The sequence below is a fragment of the Saimiri boliviensis genome, chromosome 3 (genome assembly GCF_048565385.1).
Source record: "Saimiri boliviensis isolate mSaiBol1 chromosome 3, mSaiBol1.pri, whole genome shotgun sequence".
Taxonomy (NCBI): domain Eukaryota; kingdom Metazoa; phylum Chordata; class Mammalia; order Primates; family Cebidae; genus Saimiri; species Saimiri boliviensis.
In genome coordinates, this window is record NC_133451.1 from 167,287,597 (window position 1) to 167,309,404 (window position 21,808).

A 21,808-nucleotide genomic window follows, 5' to 3' on the forward strand; every position below is an offset into this window, starting at 1 on the left:
AAATGCTGTATTCACAAATACACAAACACATGCAACACTTAAAAAAAAACACATGAGTTTACAAAAATAAGAAGAGTCAACTTGCTTCATCATCTCACGTGTTTCATTCAGTGATATCTTGTGAAAATCCCTTTAAGTTATCTGCCTTGGCTCTGTTATTTTTAATGTCTGAATATAATCTGTGTTGTGGATGTGCCCTAATTTTTATTTATTCAGGTCTTGCTTTACACATTCATTTAACAAATCTTTATCACTCTATATGCCAAGACCTGTACTATTCAGTTTGGGGTACCATAAGAAAATAGTTATTCTGGCTCTTGTGGAGCTTGCATTCCAGTGAGGGGAAACACAAAGTAACAGACCTATCAGATGACTTTTATACTATGTTAACTGTGATTAGCCTTATAGAAAAAAAGAAAAGGGCTAGGTACTGTTGACTTGGCAGAAAAGGTGTGTGTGGGTATGTGTGGAATGTTACGAATGTTAGATGGATCAGTTAATCCTCACCAAACAGGAGAGATTTGGGCAATTTTTGAAAGGTGTTAGGAAATTAGCCAAAGCTATATCTGCAGGAAGAGCATGCTATGTAGAAGGGGCAGCTACAGTAAAGAGCCTGAGACGAGAATTTGCCTGCTGCATTCCAAGAATGAGGAGGTCAGTGTGGCTAGAATGGGCAATTAGTTGAGGAGCAGGTCAGAGTGCTAGTGAAGGGTTGAGTATTAGGGGAAGAACTACTGCTGAGGGCCCTTTCGGTCACTGCAAAGACTTTGGCTCTTGCTTTGAGTGAAATGAGAAGGCAGAGTTTTGAGCAAAGTAGTGACCTAAGTTTATCAAGCATGACTCTGGTTGTTCTTTTGAGAATAGTTTGCCACAGGGCAAGTGTGTAAACTGGGAGAGTTAGCATTCTACTGCAGTAATCCATGTGAGAGGTGACGGCCATTTAGACCAAGATGGTGGCTACTTTGGTAGTGTTTTTTTTTTTTTAACACAGAGTCTTGCTCTGTCGCCTGGGCTGGAATGCAGTGGCACGATCTCGGCTCACTGCAACCTCCGCCTCCTGGTTCAAGCAATTCTCCTTTAGCCTCCTAAGTAGCTGGGATTACAGGCACATGCCACCACACCCAGCTAATTTTTGTATTTTTGGTAGAGACAGGGTTTCACCATGTTGTTAAGGCAGGTCTCGAACTCCTGACCTTGTGATCTGCCTGCCTTGGTCTCCCAAAGTACTGGAATTATCACCCAGCCGGTAGTGTATTTTTAAAGGTAGAGGTAATAGAATATGCTGATAGGATTGGATGTAAAGTGTGAAAGAATGGGAAGGATTCAGGATGATTTCCAAGGATTTTAGCCTAAGGAACTGGAAGGATTGGATTGTCAGCCAACAACTGAGATGGGGAAGATTATGGGTAGAGCAGGTTTGAAAGAGGGCAGATCAGGTGTTCAGTTTAAGGCCTGTTGATTTTGAGATGTCTATTGGACAGCAAAGGGATATGTCAAAGTGTCGGTGAGATACAACCGTATAATGCATTTCCTCCTTCCCATTCTTTAAAATGTCACGCATTTTATATTACATGTTACACAACTTAACAGTAAATTTTTACTCTTTTTTTCTTTAGGTCATCAGTGATCTTTAAGAGCAATTACAGCTAAGACAAATTGTCTTTGTTATGTACCTTTACTTTTTACCATTACATTTAGCTATTATTTATTTTTGAGACAGTCTTGCTCTGGCACCCAGGCCAAAGTGCAATGGCACAATCTCAGCTCACTGCAGCCTTTGCCTCCTGGATTCAAGCTATTCTCCTGCCTGAACCTCCCAAGTAGCTGTGATTATAGGCTCCCACCACCGTAGCCGGCTAATTTTAATATTTTTAGTAGACAGGGTTTTACCATGTTGGCCAGGATGGGCTTGAACTCCTAACCTCAAGTGATATGCCTGCCTTGGCCTCCCAAAGTGCTGGAATCACAGGCGTGAACCACTGTACCTGGGCTATTATTTATTTTGAACTACGTTCTGTCTGGTATTATATTTTGAAAGCTGAAGCACATCATTTAACATTTCTTATGTCACTCGTTTGCTGACAATAAATTTTCTCAGCATTTATCTGCCCTTCTGCCGTGCCCTTGTTCTTCTCCCCATGGTGGACTTCAGTGTGTAATTTTTTGGTGCTTGGTGGGCTGATGGTGAGGGATGTGGGAGAATGGACAGTCTTTTTCCATTCTCACTCTTATGTAGGCTTCGTCTGCCTGGGCCCTGGGAGTTGGGCTTTCTCAATATGCCTGCTCCTCTTCACGAGAAGAGCTAATGTTTTGCCTTGTGTCAGTAGTTGGTCTTTTGTGGGTGAACATTTCTTGTCCCTTCCCCAGTGGTAGGAGTCCCTTGATGGTTGTGGTCTAACTGCTTGAGCCTGTACTGTTTCCTGCCCCTCTCCCAGCAGTGGTGGATCTTTACAGGGGATAGCCTGGGGATGACGAAGTTTGCTGCTTTTCTTGCAGTAGCTAAACCTTTCCTCTGATACGAGAAAAAGATCAGGACATGAGGTGCACACTGTCATGACATTCTTTGCAGCAGCTGCTGTTCCTCTCTTGCATGCCAGCACCACTGAGGAAGTCTCTCTTTGTTCTGCCATCTGTTCCCCAACCTCTCTCACTTGGGAAGCCCTTGGAAAAGAATGTCAGCATGCCTGTCACATTCCTTGGGTCTGGGGCTTGTTGTAGTTCTATACCTTCATGCTATCTCCTATTCTTCCTTTAGCAAGTTGTTGAAATGTTAGTTGATTTCTTGTTTGGATGATGGATGGAAGAAGGCACTGGCCACGGGTAAGCTAGTGCTCTCCTTAAGAAAAGTTATGAGTTTTGCAGTTTATCATTCTCATTGTTAGGATAGTACTGATACTCTTTCTAACTTCTTGGTGGAAACGGACCTTTTATTTATGTATTTTTTATTTCAATAGCATTAGGGATACAAGTGGTTTTTGGTTACAAGGATGAATTGTATACTGGTGAACTCTGAGATTTTGGTGTACCCCTCACCAAGTAGTGTATATTATATCCAATATGGAGTTTATTATCTCTCAATCCCTCCCAGTCCTTCTTCTGAATGTCCAGTGTTCATTATACCACTCTGTATGCCTTTGTGGACCCACAGCTTAGCTCCCATTTCTAAGTGAGAACATGTGGTATTTGGCTTTTCATTTCTGCTTTACTTCACTTAGAATAATGGCCTCCAGCTCAATCCAAGCTGCTGTCAAAGACATTATTTTGTTATTTTTTTATGGCTGAGTAGTATTCCATTGTATATATATACCACATTTTCTTTTATCCACTTAGAGGCTAATGGGCACTTAGGTTGATTCCGTATCTTTATAATTGTGAATTACACTGTGATAAACGTACATGTGCAGGTGTCTTTTTGATACAGTGACTCTTCCTTAGGGGAGATACCCCAGTAGTGGGGTTGCTCAATCAAATGGCAGATCTGCCTTTCGTTCTATTAGACAACTCCATACTGGTTTCCACAGAGGCTGTACTGATTTTCATTTCCACCAACAGTGTATAAGCATTCCTTTTTAAAAACCACATTCATGTCAACATCTGTTTTTTTGTGTGTGACTTTTTAATAATGGCTATTCTGGCTGCGATAAGGTAGTATACCATTGTGATTTTAATTTGCATTTCCCTGATGATTAATAATATTGAGCACTTTTTCATGTTTGTTGGCCATTTGTATATCTTTTGAGAAATGTCTGTCATTTGCCCACTTTCTGACTGATGCTGATAATGTTTCAGTTCTGTGGATTCTGCATATTGGCCCTTCATTGGATGCAGAATTTGAAGATATTTTCTCCCATTCTATGTATGTAGAATGTTGAAACTGAACTTTTAGATAAAATTTTAAAATTAAATGACAGTTTCTCTATATTCTTTTTTTAAAAAATTATTTAACAAATCTCTCTAGTTTTGAAAGAGATACTTTAAAATCTCCCTCTCCAGTTTGTATTGCATTTCTAATATTGTTTTGTTTCTTATTACTGTGTCATATTCATAAATATAGTTTTTACCATTACATAATGTCCTTTATCCTGTTTACTATATTCACCCATTAATTTCACCTTCTCTGAGATTGACACTATAGCTCTTCTTTTTTTTTTTTTTTTTGGCTTTTATTTGTATCTCTTTGTCCACCCATGTTAGTCTATTTTTAGTCATTTTATCTTTTTGTAATCATATATAGCTAGATTATAGTTTATAATACAGTGTTATAGTCTCATTTAATGGGAGAATTTTGCTCCTTCACATTTGGTATAATGACTGATATAATTGATTTTATTTATTTTTGCCCTCTTCATTCTCATTGTTTTGTATTGTAACTTATTTTTTCTTTTTCTTTCTTTTTTTTTTTTTTTTGGTTAGGACACTGTTTTTTCCTTTCTTGTCTCTTATTACTTTGTTCTTCTTTTCTTTTTCTTTAATAATTTATTTATTCTTCCTCTCCTTCACAATCAGATGTACATAATTTTATTATGTGATAGCTAGGGTGCAACTGTTTCTGACACAAAAACACACCGTTTTTTCCACAAGGCATTCCATTTCCCTGTTACTTCCCTCTTCTCCATCCTTCTTGTCTCTCTTCCCCATGCAATTTTTAGAATACTTTATCTTCCTGTCTCCCTTCCCAGCAATTCCTCTAAGTTTTGATGAATAGTGGGTCACTTACTAGAATCTTTTAAAGTAAACTCCTGTGGTTTCAAGAGTTATTTAGCTCATATATTCCACGTACCTAGTTTGTTGTTAATCGTGTACATATACACCAGGTATGTGCCCTCTTCTTCCATTTTCTGTTCTTTTTTTCCTGGTTCATTTGGTTAGAGACTTTTTATTTATGGTACTTTTTTCTAACTAGATCATGTGGGTAATGTTTCCTCTGAGTCTGTATATATTATCAAGTAGTCTTTTTTTCACCTGGTTATAAAGGATCTCTTGACTTGGTGATTCTCAAGTTGTGTCTTTTCTTGTAGTCTGTAGATGTTTTTGTACTATTTTGTAGGTTCCAGCCGGAGGTGTTTGATGCCAGTCTAATTTTTTTATACTTTACAGGTTACCTTTTATTTCTGCTTGGGTGCTAGTAAGAATTAGTAAGAGTCAAGATCAGGGAATTTACTAGAACCTGCCTAGGCTCCTTCATCATCATCATTCTAGACTGGGAATGAGTGAGGTCATTTTATTTACAGAAGCAGGTTTATCTTTAGCTTAGAAAATTGTTCTTATTAATTATTGCCTCTTACTGTGTACAATAGTTCTTTGGGAGCTGTAATCCTAGCACTTTGGGAGACTGAATGGGAGGATTGGTTGAGTCCAGAAGTTCAAGACCAGCCTGGGCAACATAGTGAAACCCTGTCTCTATGGAAAAAAAAAAGTTGCTAGGCATGGTGGCATGTGCCTGTAGTCCTAGCTATTGGGAGGCTGAGGTAGGGGTAGGAAGATTGCTTTGGTCCAGGACATGGAGGCTGCAGTGATCACACTGCTGCACTCCAGCTGGGGTAAGAGTGACACCCTGTCTTTCAAAAAATACATGCCTCTCGATATGGTTTGACTCTGTATCCCCACCCAAATCTCACCTTGAATTATAGTCCCCATGTGTCAGGGACAGGACCAGGTGGAAGTAATTGGATCATGGGGCAGTTTACCCCATGCTGTTCTCATGACAGTGAGTTCTCACAATAGGGAGTTCTCACGAGATCTGATGGTTTTATAAGTGTCCAGTGTTTCCCCTGCTTGTATTCACTACGTCCTGCAGCGCTGTGAAGGTGTCTGCTTCTCCTTTGCATTCTACCATGATTCTAAGTTTCCTGAGGCCTCCCTAGCAATGCGGAACTGTGAGTCAATTAAACCTCTTTCCCTTATAAAGCATCCAGTCTCAGGAAAGTTCTTCCTAGCAGTGTGGGCATAGACTAATATACTTCTCATCCCATTAAAAAATACTCTGGAGTTATGTTTTTTAAAATGTGAGGTTTCTAAATATCATATTTTTATCTGTGTGTAGTTTTCAGTGAATTTTTTGAATTTGATTCTTGTCTCTATTTCAATTCATTCTCTGAAGATATTGGTAAATTAATGGTTTTTTTTATTTTTTTAAACATTAAAAGGACTTAATTTTTATTATTTTTAATATCTTTTTTCTAACCACAAAATAACACATTCATAAAAATGAAAAATACAGATAGGTACAATAAGAAAATAAAAATGTTACATATTTTAACTCTTAAAAGGCTTTTTGTTGTTGTTGTTTTGTTTTGAGTGCTGTATTTGAATCTCCTTTGGTAATTCAGGTATGTTTTCTTCACAGGAGACTGCTAATTTACCTCCCGTATCAGTGTTTTTATGTCATTGTTTTTCAAACTGTAGATTGCTGCCCATCATCGAGTTCTGTAATTAGTTTAGTGGGTCAAAACTTTTTTAAAAAGACATATGAAGTAATGAAGTAACACAGAGTAGAAAATATGAGAGTACATTATACAGAGTCAATGCATTGTCTGAAGAAATTTATACAGTGTCACGCTGAGAAATGTTAAGTTGTTGAGAAATGTTGAGTGTATGATAGAATATATTGCTTGCTAGGAATAACGATGGCAAGGAAAACCTGGCTGCCCCCACCCCCCAAGGAGAAAACTACTTGTGGCATTCTAAAATGTCAGGATAATATATAAATATCATACACCAGTTAAAACAATTCTTTAAGTGCAGTGCATCTGACCCTGCCCCTGTGGCTCCCTTGTAGGGAATATTTTTCAGTTTGTCTGTGATCAGTGGTAAGTGGGCACCAGCTGCCTACCTGGTTTATTTTTGTGTTTTGAGAAAATACCGAACATCTGTTTGTTAACAACACCTGTTCAGAGAGAATAAGTGCGTGGGTCAGCGTCAGCTCCCTGAGGCTCTCAGCTTGGAAGACTGCTGGCCCCTCGGTTAGACCCATTTTGTTGTTCTATCTGGGTGTTTGCTTCTCATTTTCTTCAGTGCCGCCTGGGTGGGGGTCTCTGTGGCAGAGCTGGATCTCAGTAATGACAGGTTTTTGTTTGTTTGTTTGTTTTTAAAGGTTATTCTTGAAATATTAAGTATCTCCGTTTTATAGGTGTGTGTTTCTGTGTGTGTATGAATGTGCTAGGTTAAGATACAAAATATATTTCTTACTAAGAGTTGAGGTAAAAAGCTAAAAACCACTATTATAATTTGGCGGTTTGAGTTTATGATAGAGATTTACTGTTCTCTATTAATGGTGAAGCTTTAAAATCAGTGTTCTGGTTAATCTGAATTTCCACAGCTTTAAGTTCTGTAGTAATCTTACTAGGTCTTTATCCAAGCAGGCTTTTTTCCCCCTGATCCCAGTGCATTTATTTGAGTTACTGCTCTTTCCTCTTTAGTCTTCTGGACACTGTGGAATTGATAGATTCACTTTTTTCCCCTCCAAATTTATATTGCAAAGAGGAACTGAGTGGTTTAGATAGATCAGTTACATTGGAAAGTGTGAACTTAGATTATTATTACTTTCTGTAACACTTGATAAAGGCTAAATACATGAGACTGGACCAAAAATTGAACCTCATCCATTCATACTTAACCCTCAAATTTATTACAAAATAACCTTTTTTTAAAAAAAATCTGTTTTCTAGATTGGCTTTAACATAAACTCAGTTTCTTCAATTCAGTAGTCAGTGTATTGAGTGTGTACACAGCAATTGCGTGGCCCAGGTCATTGCTAAATTGTAGTCAGCAGAAAGCTGAGGATGTGGCATCAGGTGGCCTCGGCAGTGGGCCATACAGCTGTCTGTCAGGGTTCTGAGTGTTGGCTTGGTGAAGTGGATGGTGCCTGAGCTCTTCACTCAGAATAAGCCACTGGTTCCTGATACTATGTCTGTTCATCGCCAGCTGATTGACCTTAAGCAAACAAGCTATTTAAACTCTGGGCCTCAATTTTCAGTTGTTAAATGGGGAAACTCCACATAGGATTATTTGGAGCATGGCACATGGTAGTTCAGTAGGTGTTAACTCTTTTCCCCTGTTCTTGTGGAGCTTTTCCTACCTGACATCAAATCCTGGTTAGGTGCCATCTGGAGGAGAGAAGTGATTACTTTGTAAAGAAAGCCTCTCTGGGGCTATCGTGTTTGAGTGTGATATTGTTGAATGCCCGTTTTAGCATGAGGGGACTAGTGAGGCATTAGCGGATTGTGAAGCGGAGCAGGTTTCTCTGGCTTCTCTGACATTGGCTGTCTAAACTTTGTATTAGTATCTCTAATGTTTTGAATAGTCAGAAATTTCCCTGTTTCTTTGCTCTGCCTCTGTTTAAGTTACTTACAATTATAGTCTTGATTTGAAGAATTTCTGTGGGTATTTTCTTCCCCTAAGTTAACATTAAATTAATGGTCTTCCTGGCTCTGCCAATATTTATGGCTTCTCAGGACCTCTTCATCTATCAAATGAGAGGGCTGGTTTAACTATTAATATTTGTAATTTCTTTTTTGAGACGGAGTTTCACTCTTGTTACCCAGGCTGGAGTGCAATGGCGCGATCTTGGCTCACCGCAACCTCCGCCTCCTGGGTTCAAGCAATTCTCCTGCCTCAACCTCCTGAGTAGCTGGGATTACAGGCACGCGCCACCATGCCCAGCTAATTTTTTATATTTTTAGTAGAGACGGGGTTTCACCATGTTGACCAGGATGGTCTCGATCTCTCGACCTCGTGATCCACCCGCCTCGGCCTCCCAAAGTGCTGGGATTACAGGCTTGAGCCACCGCGCCCGGCTGTAATTTCTTTAAGCTTAAAAATTTTACTTTTCTCAGAAGTTGTGTGTTCTGCTGTTTATTTAGTAATTTATGTCCTTGAAATATTGCCTTGGTGGTTATCTTTTCTCCTTACAATGTTCATCAAAAGAGATATTGTTGACTTTTTTTCTTTCATCACCTCCATGCAAAGGGGAGGATTGTGCTGAAAAATAGTCGTAGGCAGGTTTAGAAGCACAAGTGGCTGTGTGTCTCCTTTGCAACATTTTAACAAAATATCTGGTTGGACAAATTCAACTCATTTACACTTTCTCTGCAGTCCCTGCTTTCTTCACTTTAGAGAGAAGAGTGTTGCTTGCCCATTGAACATGTCCTTAAAAGTCCCTTCAGGGTAGATTGAAAGACAGCTTACTTCCAGATTCTGATTTTAACAGACACCAGAATTCTGCATCTCAAACTGGCAGCACTGGTGTTTGTCGTGCAGGTGGGCTTCAAAGCACACACTTCGAGAAAGCCTGGTTTAAAGTGTGCTAATTTGCCTGTTTGAAAGATTGGCAGGCAAATTTAAAGTTTATTTATGAACACTCTTCCTTTGAGAATGGCAAGCCCACTTCTTTCTTGCCCATAATAGGGATGAATTTATGATTTTTATGGAAACCAGGTGATTTTCTGCCCGGTGGGCTTGTCTCTCAAGTCAGACAAAACTCAGTGCTTTTTTCAAGACCTCTTGCCAGAAACTATGAAGAGGATTGATACATATGAAATACAGTGTCCAGTGCCTTGTTAGAATTTGCAAGTTAAGTGATTGAACCCTTTTATGTTGGCTCCTATGTTGTGGAGTTAGCGTTTTAGGCTAAAAACAGATTAAGTTGGATCGTAAATATGTAAACATTTTGTGTTGGGTAAATTAGTTGATATTTTAAAATGTCTCTTCATTGGGCATGAAGATTTGCAGAAAAACATTCCGGAAGAAAAAAATAGTTTATTTTAGTATGTTGATGTATTGTACTAATCTTTTTTCAATATAATCATTGTTACTCAGGGTGAAAAGTTCGGACCCTTTGCTGGAGAGAAGAGAATGCCTGAAGACTTGGATGAAAATATGGATTACAGGTTAATGTGGGAGGTGAGGATATGATATTTTAATGTTAAATTATATTTCTTTTGTATCATTTAATGCATTTTTAAGGCTGGAATCAATATCATTTAGATTCCAGTTAAGTATTTAAGTATTGAAATGTTTCCGTTTTTAAGGAAAGTTTAGCTTTTTTTTTTTAAGAAAGACTGTTGAAATATCTCACTAGACAGTTGTTTTAGAGCTCTGAAGTTCATCATCGAAAAATGTTTTTCCTGTGTAATGATGTTTGAATTTCAAAATAAGCATGTCCTGAATTTAGAATTTGACTTCTGTAAATAAAATTATACTTAATTTTTTTTTATTACTAGTTGAAGTTCTAATTATATAGAAACAATTTTCAGTTTTATGCTGTAACAAAAAATCTTGCCTTAAAATGTACCTTACCTTTAAAAACACAGTTAAGGAGCTGTAACGCTAGACAGTCTTTTGCAGTCTAGAGTTTCACTTATGCAGAGATCTATATGTCTTCATTTTATAAGAATTTTCATCCTAGTTTATGCCAATTATATTTGTTGCTGTTCTTTTTTAAGTATTAGAAAAAGGGCCCAAGTGATCAAAATAGGAAAGCAGCAGTGTAGTCTGTTGAAACAAAAATTTGGAAAACTCAGTCCCAGGAATTATATATTCATGTGTTGATTAATGACAGGGGTTTGTTCTAAGAAATGCATCATCAAGTGAACATCATAGAGCATATTTGTACAAGCCTAGATGGTATAGCCTACCCCACTCCTAAGCTATGTGGTATAGCCTATTGCTCCTGGGCTATAAACCTTTACAGCATGTTACTGTACTGAATAATGGAGGCAATTGGAAGACAGTGGCAAGTATTTGTGTATCCAACATATTCTAAATAAGCTAGGCACAGTGGCTTGTGCCTAATTCCAGCTACTCAGGAGGCTAAGGCAGGAGAATTGAGGCCAGGAGTTGGAGCCCAGCCTGAGCAACATAGCAACCCCATCTCTAATATATATATATATATTTGTACATATATATTTTATATATTTATATATTATATATATGTGTATACATATTTAATATGTATTTTATATATATATATATATATATATATATATATATATATATATATATATATAAATTTAGCTGGGCCTTGTGGCACATGCCTGTAGTTCCATCTACTCAGGAGGTTGAGGTGGGAGGATTGCCTGAGCCAAGAGCAAGGCTGCAATGAACTGCGATCTTGCCAATGCACTCCAGCCTAGGCAACAGAAGGGACCCCTTCTCTAAAAAATGAAACTGAAAAAGGTTTAAATACAGAAATAGTACCGTAAGAATATAATATTATTATCATATGAAACCACAATTGTGTATACGGTTCACTATTCACTGAAACATTGTAATGTGACACAAGACTCTTTGATGGTTTCTATGAGGAGGTTAAGAGCTGAGGTACAAGTAGGAATAGAGATTATACAATCAGAAAAGGTTGGAAAACTGGAGTAAAAACTGCACATAGGAAGTCTCTCTGTGCATGTATCAGGAAGGGTCTTCAGAGAAATAGAACCAAGGAGGATATATATATGTATATATGTATGTTTGTTTATTTTAAGGTATTATGTTATTGTGGTGGTAGCAAGTCTGACATCTGTCGGGCAGGTCCTGAGGCTGGAAACTCAGGCAGAAGGTGATGCTGCTGTCTTGAGGCAGAATTTCTTCTCCAGGATACCTTGTTTTTGCTTTTAAGGGCTGTGACTAAATGGATGAGGGCCTCACACATCATGGAGGTTCATCTCCTTTACTTACAGTAAACTGATTGTAGATGTTAACTGCATCTACAAAATACCTTTACAGCTACTCTGGTATCAGTGTTTGGTTAAATAATTGAGTAGTATAGCCTATTCAAGTTGACACATAAAACTTTGTGTATTATCTGTAAGCAAAATGCATTTTTAAGCATCACCTGTATTGTTGAAACTGCTGTGGGTGGTGAGTGAAGGTGCCTGAGAAAGGATTCTGAAAGGTTTCTTCAGTGCAAGTGATAGAAAACGGAAATTAATAATATAGTCCTCATGATAATTTAAGTGACAAATGTTATTGATGTTGTCTGAATTTAGCCTGCTGTTTTATTTACTTTTATGAATTTAAACATCTTAATGGCTTTCACTATTTTTCTATAAGGTCTTAATTTTCTGGGAAGGTAGTGTCTGGGAAATGACATCATGTGAGAGAGCATGTGGCATAACTTTCTCAGTTTATACCTGTATTCTGCCTATAATGCCAGTGGTCCTTGTGGATAAGGCCAAGAGCCCCGAGGGTGGGGGGGGATTTCATACCAAAGAACTTGGAGATATCAGTCAGGATTTAGCTTCCTGGTAGGTGTGAGCCTCTGTGAGCACGGGACAGTGTATGAAGGGATCTTAGGATCATGGGGAGCACTGATAGTGTCTGCTGCCACCTCTCCTTCTACTGATGCCCACTACCTCAGAGCACTCACTAGTACCTCAGTTTCTTTCTGTATTGGTCACAGAATTCAAGCTTAGTCTCTGAATAGACTGAGTATTATTGGCCTTTAATTCTTCTTGATCACCTCAGATTTTTACTTTTCTTTTAAAATTAAGTGCTTAAGCAGAAGAACCCTGGATTTCTCAGGCCTCAGGTGCATTACAGAGCTTGAGGTTAGGAACCAGTGTTTGACTGTAAATGCTTCCTTATGACAATTTAACACCAGGCTGGAGTACAGTGGCATGTTCTTGGCTCACTGCAACCTCCACCTCTCAGGTTCAAGAGGTTATCCTGCCTCAGCCTCCCGAGTAGCTGGGAATACAGGTGCATACCACTACGCCTGGCTAATTTTGCTTTTAATAGAGTTGGGGTTGTCTACATTGTATTCCATTCTTTCCTTAATTAGAAGTCTTTCTATCTACTTTTTGTAGGTAGTTTGGAGCTTGCGATAAATTTCCTACCATTCTCCATTAATTCAGACTCAACCTATGACCTAAATCCGTTCATGTACTACTATTGGCTAAACTCTCAATAATTCTTTGTTTTTTACATCTCTAAGACATCCTCTTTCTGTAATATTTTCTTAGATATTTCAAACCACAGTTCAAATACATTTTCCCCAGGCACTGGCTCTGTGCTTCCAGCATATAACTTCAAGTTTTGGAACCTGTGGAATGCAACACAATTTGTGCATTTTATTTGCTACCTCTTCTGACTGTTATTCAGTTGTTTTAAAGTAGCTGCTGGTGAATTCAGTAGCTGCTGGAATCTTCCAGACAGCTCTCCTCTATTGGTTGTGGGTCTTTCTGTCCATTTCCAAAGTGATTCTTTGGGATTGCTTGTAAGAGGCTTTATGTAGAAACTGGCCTAATAAGTTGGAACTTGATGTTATCCTGTTTCCAGTGGAGTCCTTTATTCTTGAGCTTTGCATCTGCTCTGAAATCACAAGGTCTCTGTGTCATTCCCCTCTTTTTCTCTCACTCATGCTGAGTCTGCATTTACCTGTTAGTCTTTGAACATTTCGATAGATGCAGTGGGTGTTCGGTGGTGTGATCTGCTGCTGGTGGAGCCATATCCCATGTCACAGTTCAGTACACTGGGTGGTCCCTCTATGGAAAGACAGCTCTTACTACATGCAGAATCCTAAAGAACCAGATACAAACTAAAGTTTCAAGTAACGTATCTTAATTCTGGGTGGCATTTTCAAAGGAAATAGTCAAGTCTCTTTTACTTAAATGCCTTATATCATCCATAACTTATGTAAAAAAATATTTATCTCAACAGAAGGAACATTAGGACAAAAACCAAAACAAATAGAGCTTGAACTTTGCTTTTTAAAAAAAAACCATGGCCTCATTAGGAAGGGTTCTGGATATAACGCAATGTGGTATACACAGAGCACTGTGAGAGCCATGCATGTCACCTGCACCAGCCTGACTTAATGGCATTTAACAAGTTTTATATGTGTTTATTTTCCTACATCTATCTCCTGGAGCATTCATAAAAAAACTGTTTTACATCAGAGGCTAATGTATTACCAGGGCAATTAGTCATTACACCTACTAGATAGTTGCATATTATAAAATCCAGTGTATCAGATTATCATGATTTTATTTATTTTTGTGGGCAGTTTCTGATTCTGTGGACTGGATAAATAACATGTTTTCAAAATATAGCCATTATGCTGGGAAAAGGGTGAGGGATAAAAGACTGTGTATTGGGTACAGTCTATACTGCTCAAGTGACAGGTACACTAAAAATCTCAGAATTCACCACTGTAGAAAGTATATTCATCCATATAACCAGAAACCACTTGTACCCCCCAAAGCTATTGAAATAAAAACAAAATATTTTAAAATGTAGGTCAGGCATGGTGGCTCACGCCTGTAATTTCAGCGCTTTGGGAGGCCGAGGCAGGCACATCACCTGAGGTTGGGAGTCTGAGACCAGCCTTACCAACATAGAGAAACCCTGTCTCTACTAAAAGTACAAAATTAGCCGGGTGTGGTGATGCATGCCTGTAATCCCAGCCACTCAGGAGGCTGAGGCAGGAGAATCACTTGAACACAGCAGCAGAGGCTGCGGTGAGCCGAGATTGCACTATTACACTCCAGCTTGAGCAACAAGAGTGAAACTATGCCTCAAAATAAATAAATTTTTAAAAAATTTTAAAGGATGGAGACTTGTACATAATCTATCATTTGTTTATTTAAATACATAAGGACATATATAAAAATGCTTCATGTACCTAAAATATAAGTGAATGGGTAACAATAGCTGTCTCTAAGGAAAAGTAATGGGTGGCAAGAAAGAGAAGGCGACTTTTGTTATTACTATATAGTCTTTTTACCTTTAGATTTTGATTTTGCATGGGAATTACCTGTTGTGTTAAAGCGTTTTTAAGAAATAAACAACCCCCCAAACTCCACAAAATGTAACTATTAAAAGATATCATTGTAAGATTTGCAGCTGTTTTTGTATGATTGTGAATCTCTTACAGCTATAGCAAACTATTTCAAAATAAGTGTACATGCTAGATGAGTTGGGGATCCTTCTGTACAAGGGTTTTAAAATATAAGTTAAAATATATATGAATTGTTTCTGGAAACCTCTTTTCTAATCCTTACAACCCTCTTCACTTACACACTGGTGATGGTTCTTAGTTAATAACCTCTTTCTCTTTGGTTATTAATTTGAACCAATGAAGAACAGATAGGAGCCAGATGAAGATAAAATATCTATTTTGTTAATGAGCACGTGTGATATTATGAAATATATATTTGGTCCTTATCTAGTTTCTTGACATATAACTCCTAAAATGCTTGGAATCACTAGAGTATAAGAGTGTTTTTTGTATGCTAATGTGATGACTGGTGGCCTCAGGATGAGACTGTTTGTCAGTAGAAACAAACATGTGATTAGAGGGTTGGAACTTTCAGTCCCCTGGGCCACCTCACCTCTAGGGAGAGGATAGTGACTAATATCAATCATGCCTAGTAATGAAGCTTCCATAAAACCTAAAAGAACTCTGTTCTGAGGATTTCCAGATAACTGAACAAAGAAAGACCCTATCTGTACAAAAAATAAAGAAAGTAGCTGGTCATGGTGGTACATGCCTGTAGTCCTAGCTACTCATGAGACTGATGTGAGAGGATAATTTGAGTCGAGGAGGTTGAGATGTCACTGAGCTATGATGTCGCCAGCCTGGGCTACAGAACAAGACCCTGTCTCAAACTGAAACAAAACGAACACCTGCTATTAAAGCACAGCTTGGTTTCCTATATGCTAGATAAAAAGATGGGGAAGGAGAAGAAGCTGATGTTCATGTTGATGACGAAGACTTGGAATATATTTTGATGAAGAAGATGAGGGCAGAGGGAAAGAAGATGAAGATGGTGATGATGTAGAAGAGGGAGGAAGGTAGAAGAGGAGGAAGACTAGTGGAATACTGATAGATTCTGACTCCTTTTATTTTTAGAAATTTTGCGTTCGTTGGGAAAGAAGATCTCTTTCTTTCTCTCTCCCTAATCTGGTTCTTCACTTACTTGTGGGAGACTCTTGAGCAAAATACAATGGAAAAAAACATCTCTACCCATTTCTGTTCCAAGTTTCTTGTCTTAAAAAAAGAAGTGAATGTAGTGATGTGGAATTAACATATCAACATGCACTGTGGGAAAGAAGAAAAGTTTCTCCCTTTGTTTTGCTGGAATCTAGAGTGTACTTATCCTCCTTGCATTAGTGTACAAAATTCTTGATTTTACTTTCTCTAAAGAATTCAGAGATTACACTGTGCCTGTGATTATGGACATTTAACATTGTCATGTACATGCACTTTGTCTTGTTAAATAAAAAAAAAAGAAAATGGAATTAAGTCAGGAAAGGATGGATTTGTGATGTTTGGTTATTTAGTGTTACAAGGAGAGGAGAGAGAATGGAGCAGAAGCAGAAATGATAATGGCTTTAAGTGGGTATTTTGACAGCATGTCTTCTATTTGTGCATAGGTAACTGAAGTTTAACTCATATTTTTAAAACAAAATTATCTTCTAGTGATGACTTGAGTTCTACTACTTAAAAGAGCATCTAAAATATGTAAGATCCTTGAAATTGACATTCTCTATTTTAATTTTGTCCCTTTTCATTTGTAAATTCTACTTTTCTTTCATGGGAAAGGAAAGAAGATTCTCAGTTTTAAACCCTAAAAATACATATATGTTTATTTTGTGTTTACAATAAAACTAAATGTATACATGAAGGATTTGAGGCCTTTTTCTCAGAACAGATAAACTTCAGATTCTCCAAGTTTCATTGATTAGTGTTGTCAAAAATTAAAGGCAAATAAAGATGTTTTCAAACAAGCAAACACTGAGACTTTATCACCAGCCGACTTGTACTAGAAAAAATACGAAAGTAGAGGGAGTTCTTCACGAAGAAGGAAGAGAAATCCTGATGGAAATGTGGAAATACAGAAAGGAGTGAAGAGCAATAAAGGGTGACCGTATTGGGGAATAGACATAAATATTGTTGGTATTAAACAATAACAATGTTGGTTTAAAAATACATGCAATTTATATAAGAACAATTTGAAAGCCTGCAGGGAAGTAACTAATTAAAGTGTTCCAAGTTTCTAATAAATAAATTAAGTAAAGTTATGTAACTGTATAATCTAACTACAATAATAGTAAAAGATGGTTTTAACTAAAAAGTTAATACAAGGAAAAAATAGGAAGATAAAATGGTTTTATTAATCCAAAAAGAAGGCAAGGAGTGAGGAGAAAGAGACAATGTGTCATACAGAAAATAGTAAGATGGTAACTATAAATCCAATTAGATCAATAGTTGTGCTAAATTTAAATGAACTGAGCATTTCAATTTAAGACTTACTATTAATGAATTGGACCAAAGAACAAACCTGATACCTCTTTAGAGACAATTTTGAAATTTAAAGACACAGAAATCCTGAAAATAAAAGAATGAAACAAATATGCAAATACAAATGATATTAGGTTAACCATACTAATATTTGATAAAATGCTCTTTAAGGAAGAAACATTACTAGAAATAAGTAGGGTCAATACATTACAAGAAATATTTATTACTAGAAATAAAGAGGTTCAAAACAGTACTAGAAGTAAAGAGGGTCAATACATTCTAGTGAAAGCAAAAACTAAAAAAATTAGCAGTAGAAATAGGTGAATGAATAATCCTAATGGGAGACTGAAGCACAACAATTGCTGGTAGAATAAGGAGGAAAAAATAACCTGGAAATGATATATAGATAATTCAATCAATACAATTAATACAAAAGACCTAACTGACAAATGTAGAATACTGTATCCACTGACAGTTGATCAAATAATGTACATGGAATACTTAGTGAATTAACTATATGCTGAGTCATAGAGTGCAAGTCAACAGATTTCAAAAGATACAGTCTCAGGGGAGGGACCAAGATGGTGGACTAGAGGCAGTTCATGTGCACCACAGGCCAATAATCAGAAGCCACATGGGAATCCATTAAGGCAGCAGGGAGACACAGCAGAGAGGAATAAAGCTGGACACCAGCCTGTCTAGGCTCACTGTGGAGGCAGGAGAACCTCTCTGACATGAGAAAGGGTTAGTGAATGAGAGCCCCCTAAGGAATTCACGCTTTCCAGAGGGACCTCTGCAAGACTGGGAATGGGAGAATCCCCCTGGTTCCCCAGCACTCTGCCATCGTGCTTCTGGATGGAGGCACAGAGCTATCAGGATGTTTTTCAGGGGCAACTCTTGAGTCCAAGGAGACTTTAATAAGCCTTGGGCCCTGTAGCAGACCACCACTGGCACTGTAGCCCCAACAGAGGCTTCAGTCATGGGGTCTGGGAGCAGTAAGATTGCTCTACTTCATTGCATGGAGCTCAGTGCCAACTTCTGGCCTAGTTCTGCTTCTGCCTGAACTTGGTGCAGCTGCAACCTTCTGCTGTCCTCAGAAGTACCCAGGTGGCAGGGTGGGAGACCCTAGAAGACCCCACCCACCACCACCACTGGTAGCCAGTCAGGCAATACCTGACAGCTGCCAGCCCAGTCAGTAGTTCCACTTCTATGTGAACTTAGCCGGCAGATACAACCTTCTGTTTTTCTGGGAAGCACCCAGGCAGCAAGTAGGTGACTTTATCCTCCTCCACCTCTCATATCCAGATGACCACACCCATTAGAGCTTCTGGCCCAGTGGTGGTGCTTCTGCCTAAACTCTGTGGGCAGGTGCCCCCTGTGAAGCACTCAGACAGCAGAGTAGGGCTGACCTGGCAAGCATATGGCCTGTCTGCCAACTGTGGTTCCTACATGAGAGAATCCTACGAACCAAAACACCAAACACAAGGAACATCTGGATTCATAAAATGAGTTCTTATAGATCTACAAAGAGACTTAAATAACCACACAATCATAGTAGGAGACTTCAGTGCTCCACTTGACGGTATTAGACAGATCATTGAGACAGAAAACAATCAGGATGTTTGGGACCTGGACACAACCCTTAACCAAATAGGCCCAGCAGACATTACAGAACTCTGTACCCTGAAACAACAGAATATACATTTTTCTCATTTGCAGGTGGTACATACTCTAAAATTGACAACATAGGCATTAAGCAATCCTTGGCAAATGAAAAAAGAAAAACCCTAAAATCACAACAAACACATTTTCAGACCATAGTGCAAAGTAAGTAGAAATTAATATTAAGAAAATCACTCAAAGCTACACAGTTATATGAAAATTAACCTACTCCTGAATGACTTTTGTGTAAACAGTGAAATTAAGGCCCAAATCAAGAAATTCTTTGAAACTAATGAGAGCAAAGATACACCATACCAGAATCTTGGGGACACAGCTAAACCAGTGTTAAGAGGGAAGTTTATGGTGCTAAACATTCAAATAAAGTTAGAAAGTGGCTCATGCCTGTAATCCCAGCACTTCGGGAGGCTGAAGCAGGTAGATTGCTTGAGGTTAGGAGTTTGAGAACAGCCTGGCCAACATAGTGGAATCCTGTGTCTACTAAAAATACAAAAATTAGCTAGGCATGATTGTGGGTGCCTGCAATCCCAGCTACCAGGAGGCTGAGGCAGGAGAATTGCTTGAAGCAAGGAGACAGAGGTTGTGGTGAGCTGAGAATGTGTTGCTGCACTCCAGCCTGGGGGACGGAGCAAGACTCTGTCTCAAATAACAAGAAAGATCTCAAATGAACAGCCTAACATCACACGTAGAGAAACAAGAGCAAGCTAACCCCAAAGCTAGCAGACTACAAGAAATAACCAAAAATCAGATTTGAATGGAAGGTAATAGATGTGAAAAACCACACAGAAGATCAAAGAGTCCAGAAGCTAGTTCTTTGAAAGCATAAATAGCATCAATGGACCACCAGTTAGACTAATAAGGAAAAACAGAGAAGATTTAAATAAGCAGAGTCAGAAATGACAATGGAGACATTACTACCAATCCCACAGAAACAGAAAAAAATCTCAGAGACAATTATGAAAACCTCTATGCACACAAATTAGCCTAGAAGAAAATGGATACATTGCTGGAGACATACAACCTCCCAAGATTGAACCAGGAAGAAATGGAATCTTTGAACAGACCAATAATGAGTTGAGAAACTGAATCAGTAATAAAAAAGCCTAACAACCAGAAAAAGCCTAGGATTCACAATCAAATTCTGCCAGATATATACAGAAGAGCTGGTGACATTCCTACTGAAACTATTCCAAAAAATTTGAGGAAATACTGCCCTGGACATAGGTCTCATGAAAGATTTTATGGCAAAGATGCCATAACCAATTTCAACAAAAACAAAAATTGACCAATGAAGCTTAAAGAGCTTCTGTACCACAAAAGAAACTATGAACAATAAACAGCCTACAGAAAGGGAGAAAATATTTACTAACTACACATCTGACAAAATTCTAATATCCAGAATGTGTAAGGTACTTACACAAATTAACAAGAAAAATCCAAGCAACCCCATTAAAATGTGGACAAATGATATGAGCAGGTATTTTTCAGAAGAGGACCTAAGTGTAGCCAACTAGCATATGAAAAAATGTTCAATATCACTAATCATTAGAGAAATGCCAATCAAAACCACAATGAGATTACATCCCACACTAGTCAGAATGGCTTCTACTAGTCAAAAAAGTAACAGATGCTGGTGAGGTTGTGAAGAAAAGGGATTGCTTGTAAATTGCTGGTGGAAATATAAATTCAGCCATTTTGGAAAGTGATGTGGCAATTTCTCAATGAACTAAAAACAGGTGTACCATTTGACTTAGCATTCCCATTATTGGGTATCTACCCAAAGAAATTGATATAGTTAGATATATTGTTCCCACCCAAATCATGTCAAATTGTGATTTCCCAATTGGAGATGGGGCCTAGTGGGAGGTGAGTGGATCACGGAAGTGAGTTTCTCATGAATAGTTTAGTGCCATCCTCTTGGTACTCTTCTTATGACAATGAGTGAGTTCTTCTTGTGAGATCTGGTCAGTTAAAAGTGTGTAACAACTCACCTCACCTCTCTCTTGCTCCTGCTGTGGCCATATGAACTGCCTGCTCCTTTTTCGCCTTCAGCCATGATTATAAATTTCCTGATTCCTCCTCAGAAGCTAAGCAGATGCCAGCACCATGCTTTCTGTTCAGCCTGTGAAACCATGAGCCAATTAAATTTCTTTCCTTTATAAATTACCCAGGCTGGCCGGGCGCGGTGGCTCAAGCTTGTAATCCCAGCACTTTGGGAGGCCGAGGCGGGTGGATCACAAGGTCGAGAGATCGAGACCAACCTGGTCAACATGGTGAAACCCCGTCTCTACTAAAAATACTAAAAATTAGCTGGGCATGGTGGCGTGTGCCTGTAATCCCAGCTACTCAGGAGGCTGAGGCAGGAGAATTGCCTGAACCCAGGAGGCGGAGGTTGCGGTGAGCTGAGATCGCGCCATTGCACTCCAGCCTGGGCAACAAGAGCGAAACTCCGTCTCAGAAAAAAAAAAATAAATAAATAAATTACCCAGGCTCAGATATTTCTGTATTACAATATGAGAATGGACCAATACAGGAATATAAATCATTCTATCTTAAGGATGCATAATATATTCATCACATATGTTCATATGCACACATATGTTCATCATAGCTCTATTCACAATAGAAAGTAATAAAATCAACCTATTTGCACATCAGTGGTAGACTAGATAAAGAAAAGGTACACTATGGAATACTATACAGCCATAAAAAGAACTAGATCATGCCTCTACGGCAACATTGATGAATCTAGAGGCCATAATCCTAAGTGAACTAGTGCAGGAACAAAAAATCAAATACCACATGTATCACTTCTAAGTGAGATAAACACTGAGTAGACATGTAGACAAAGAAGGGAATATCAGGGCCTACTTGAGGAGGGAGATG

General features: G+C 38.4%; 1 protein-coding gene across 4 annotated transcripts in view; it reads left to right on the forward strand.

Moving 5' to 3' along the window:
* PRDM5 (PR/SET domain 5) overlaps positions 1–21,808 on the forward strand; it is a 215,679-nt gene that overhangs the window by 5,315 nt on the left and 188,556 nt on the right. For all 4 annotated transcript variants that reach the window (XM_074396953.1, XM_074396954.1, XM_074396951.1 and 1 more), the window contains exon 2: positions 9,817–9,900. In XM_074396953.1, coding sequence (XP_074253054.1) covers positions 9,817–9,900 — 84 coding nt within the window. The remainder of the gene's footprint in view (positions 1–9,816; positions 9,901–21,808) is intronic.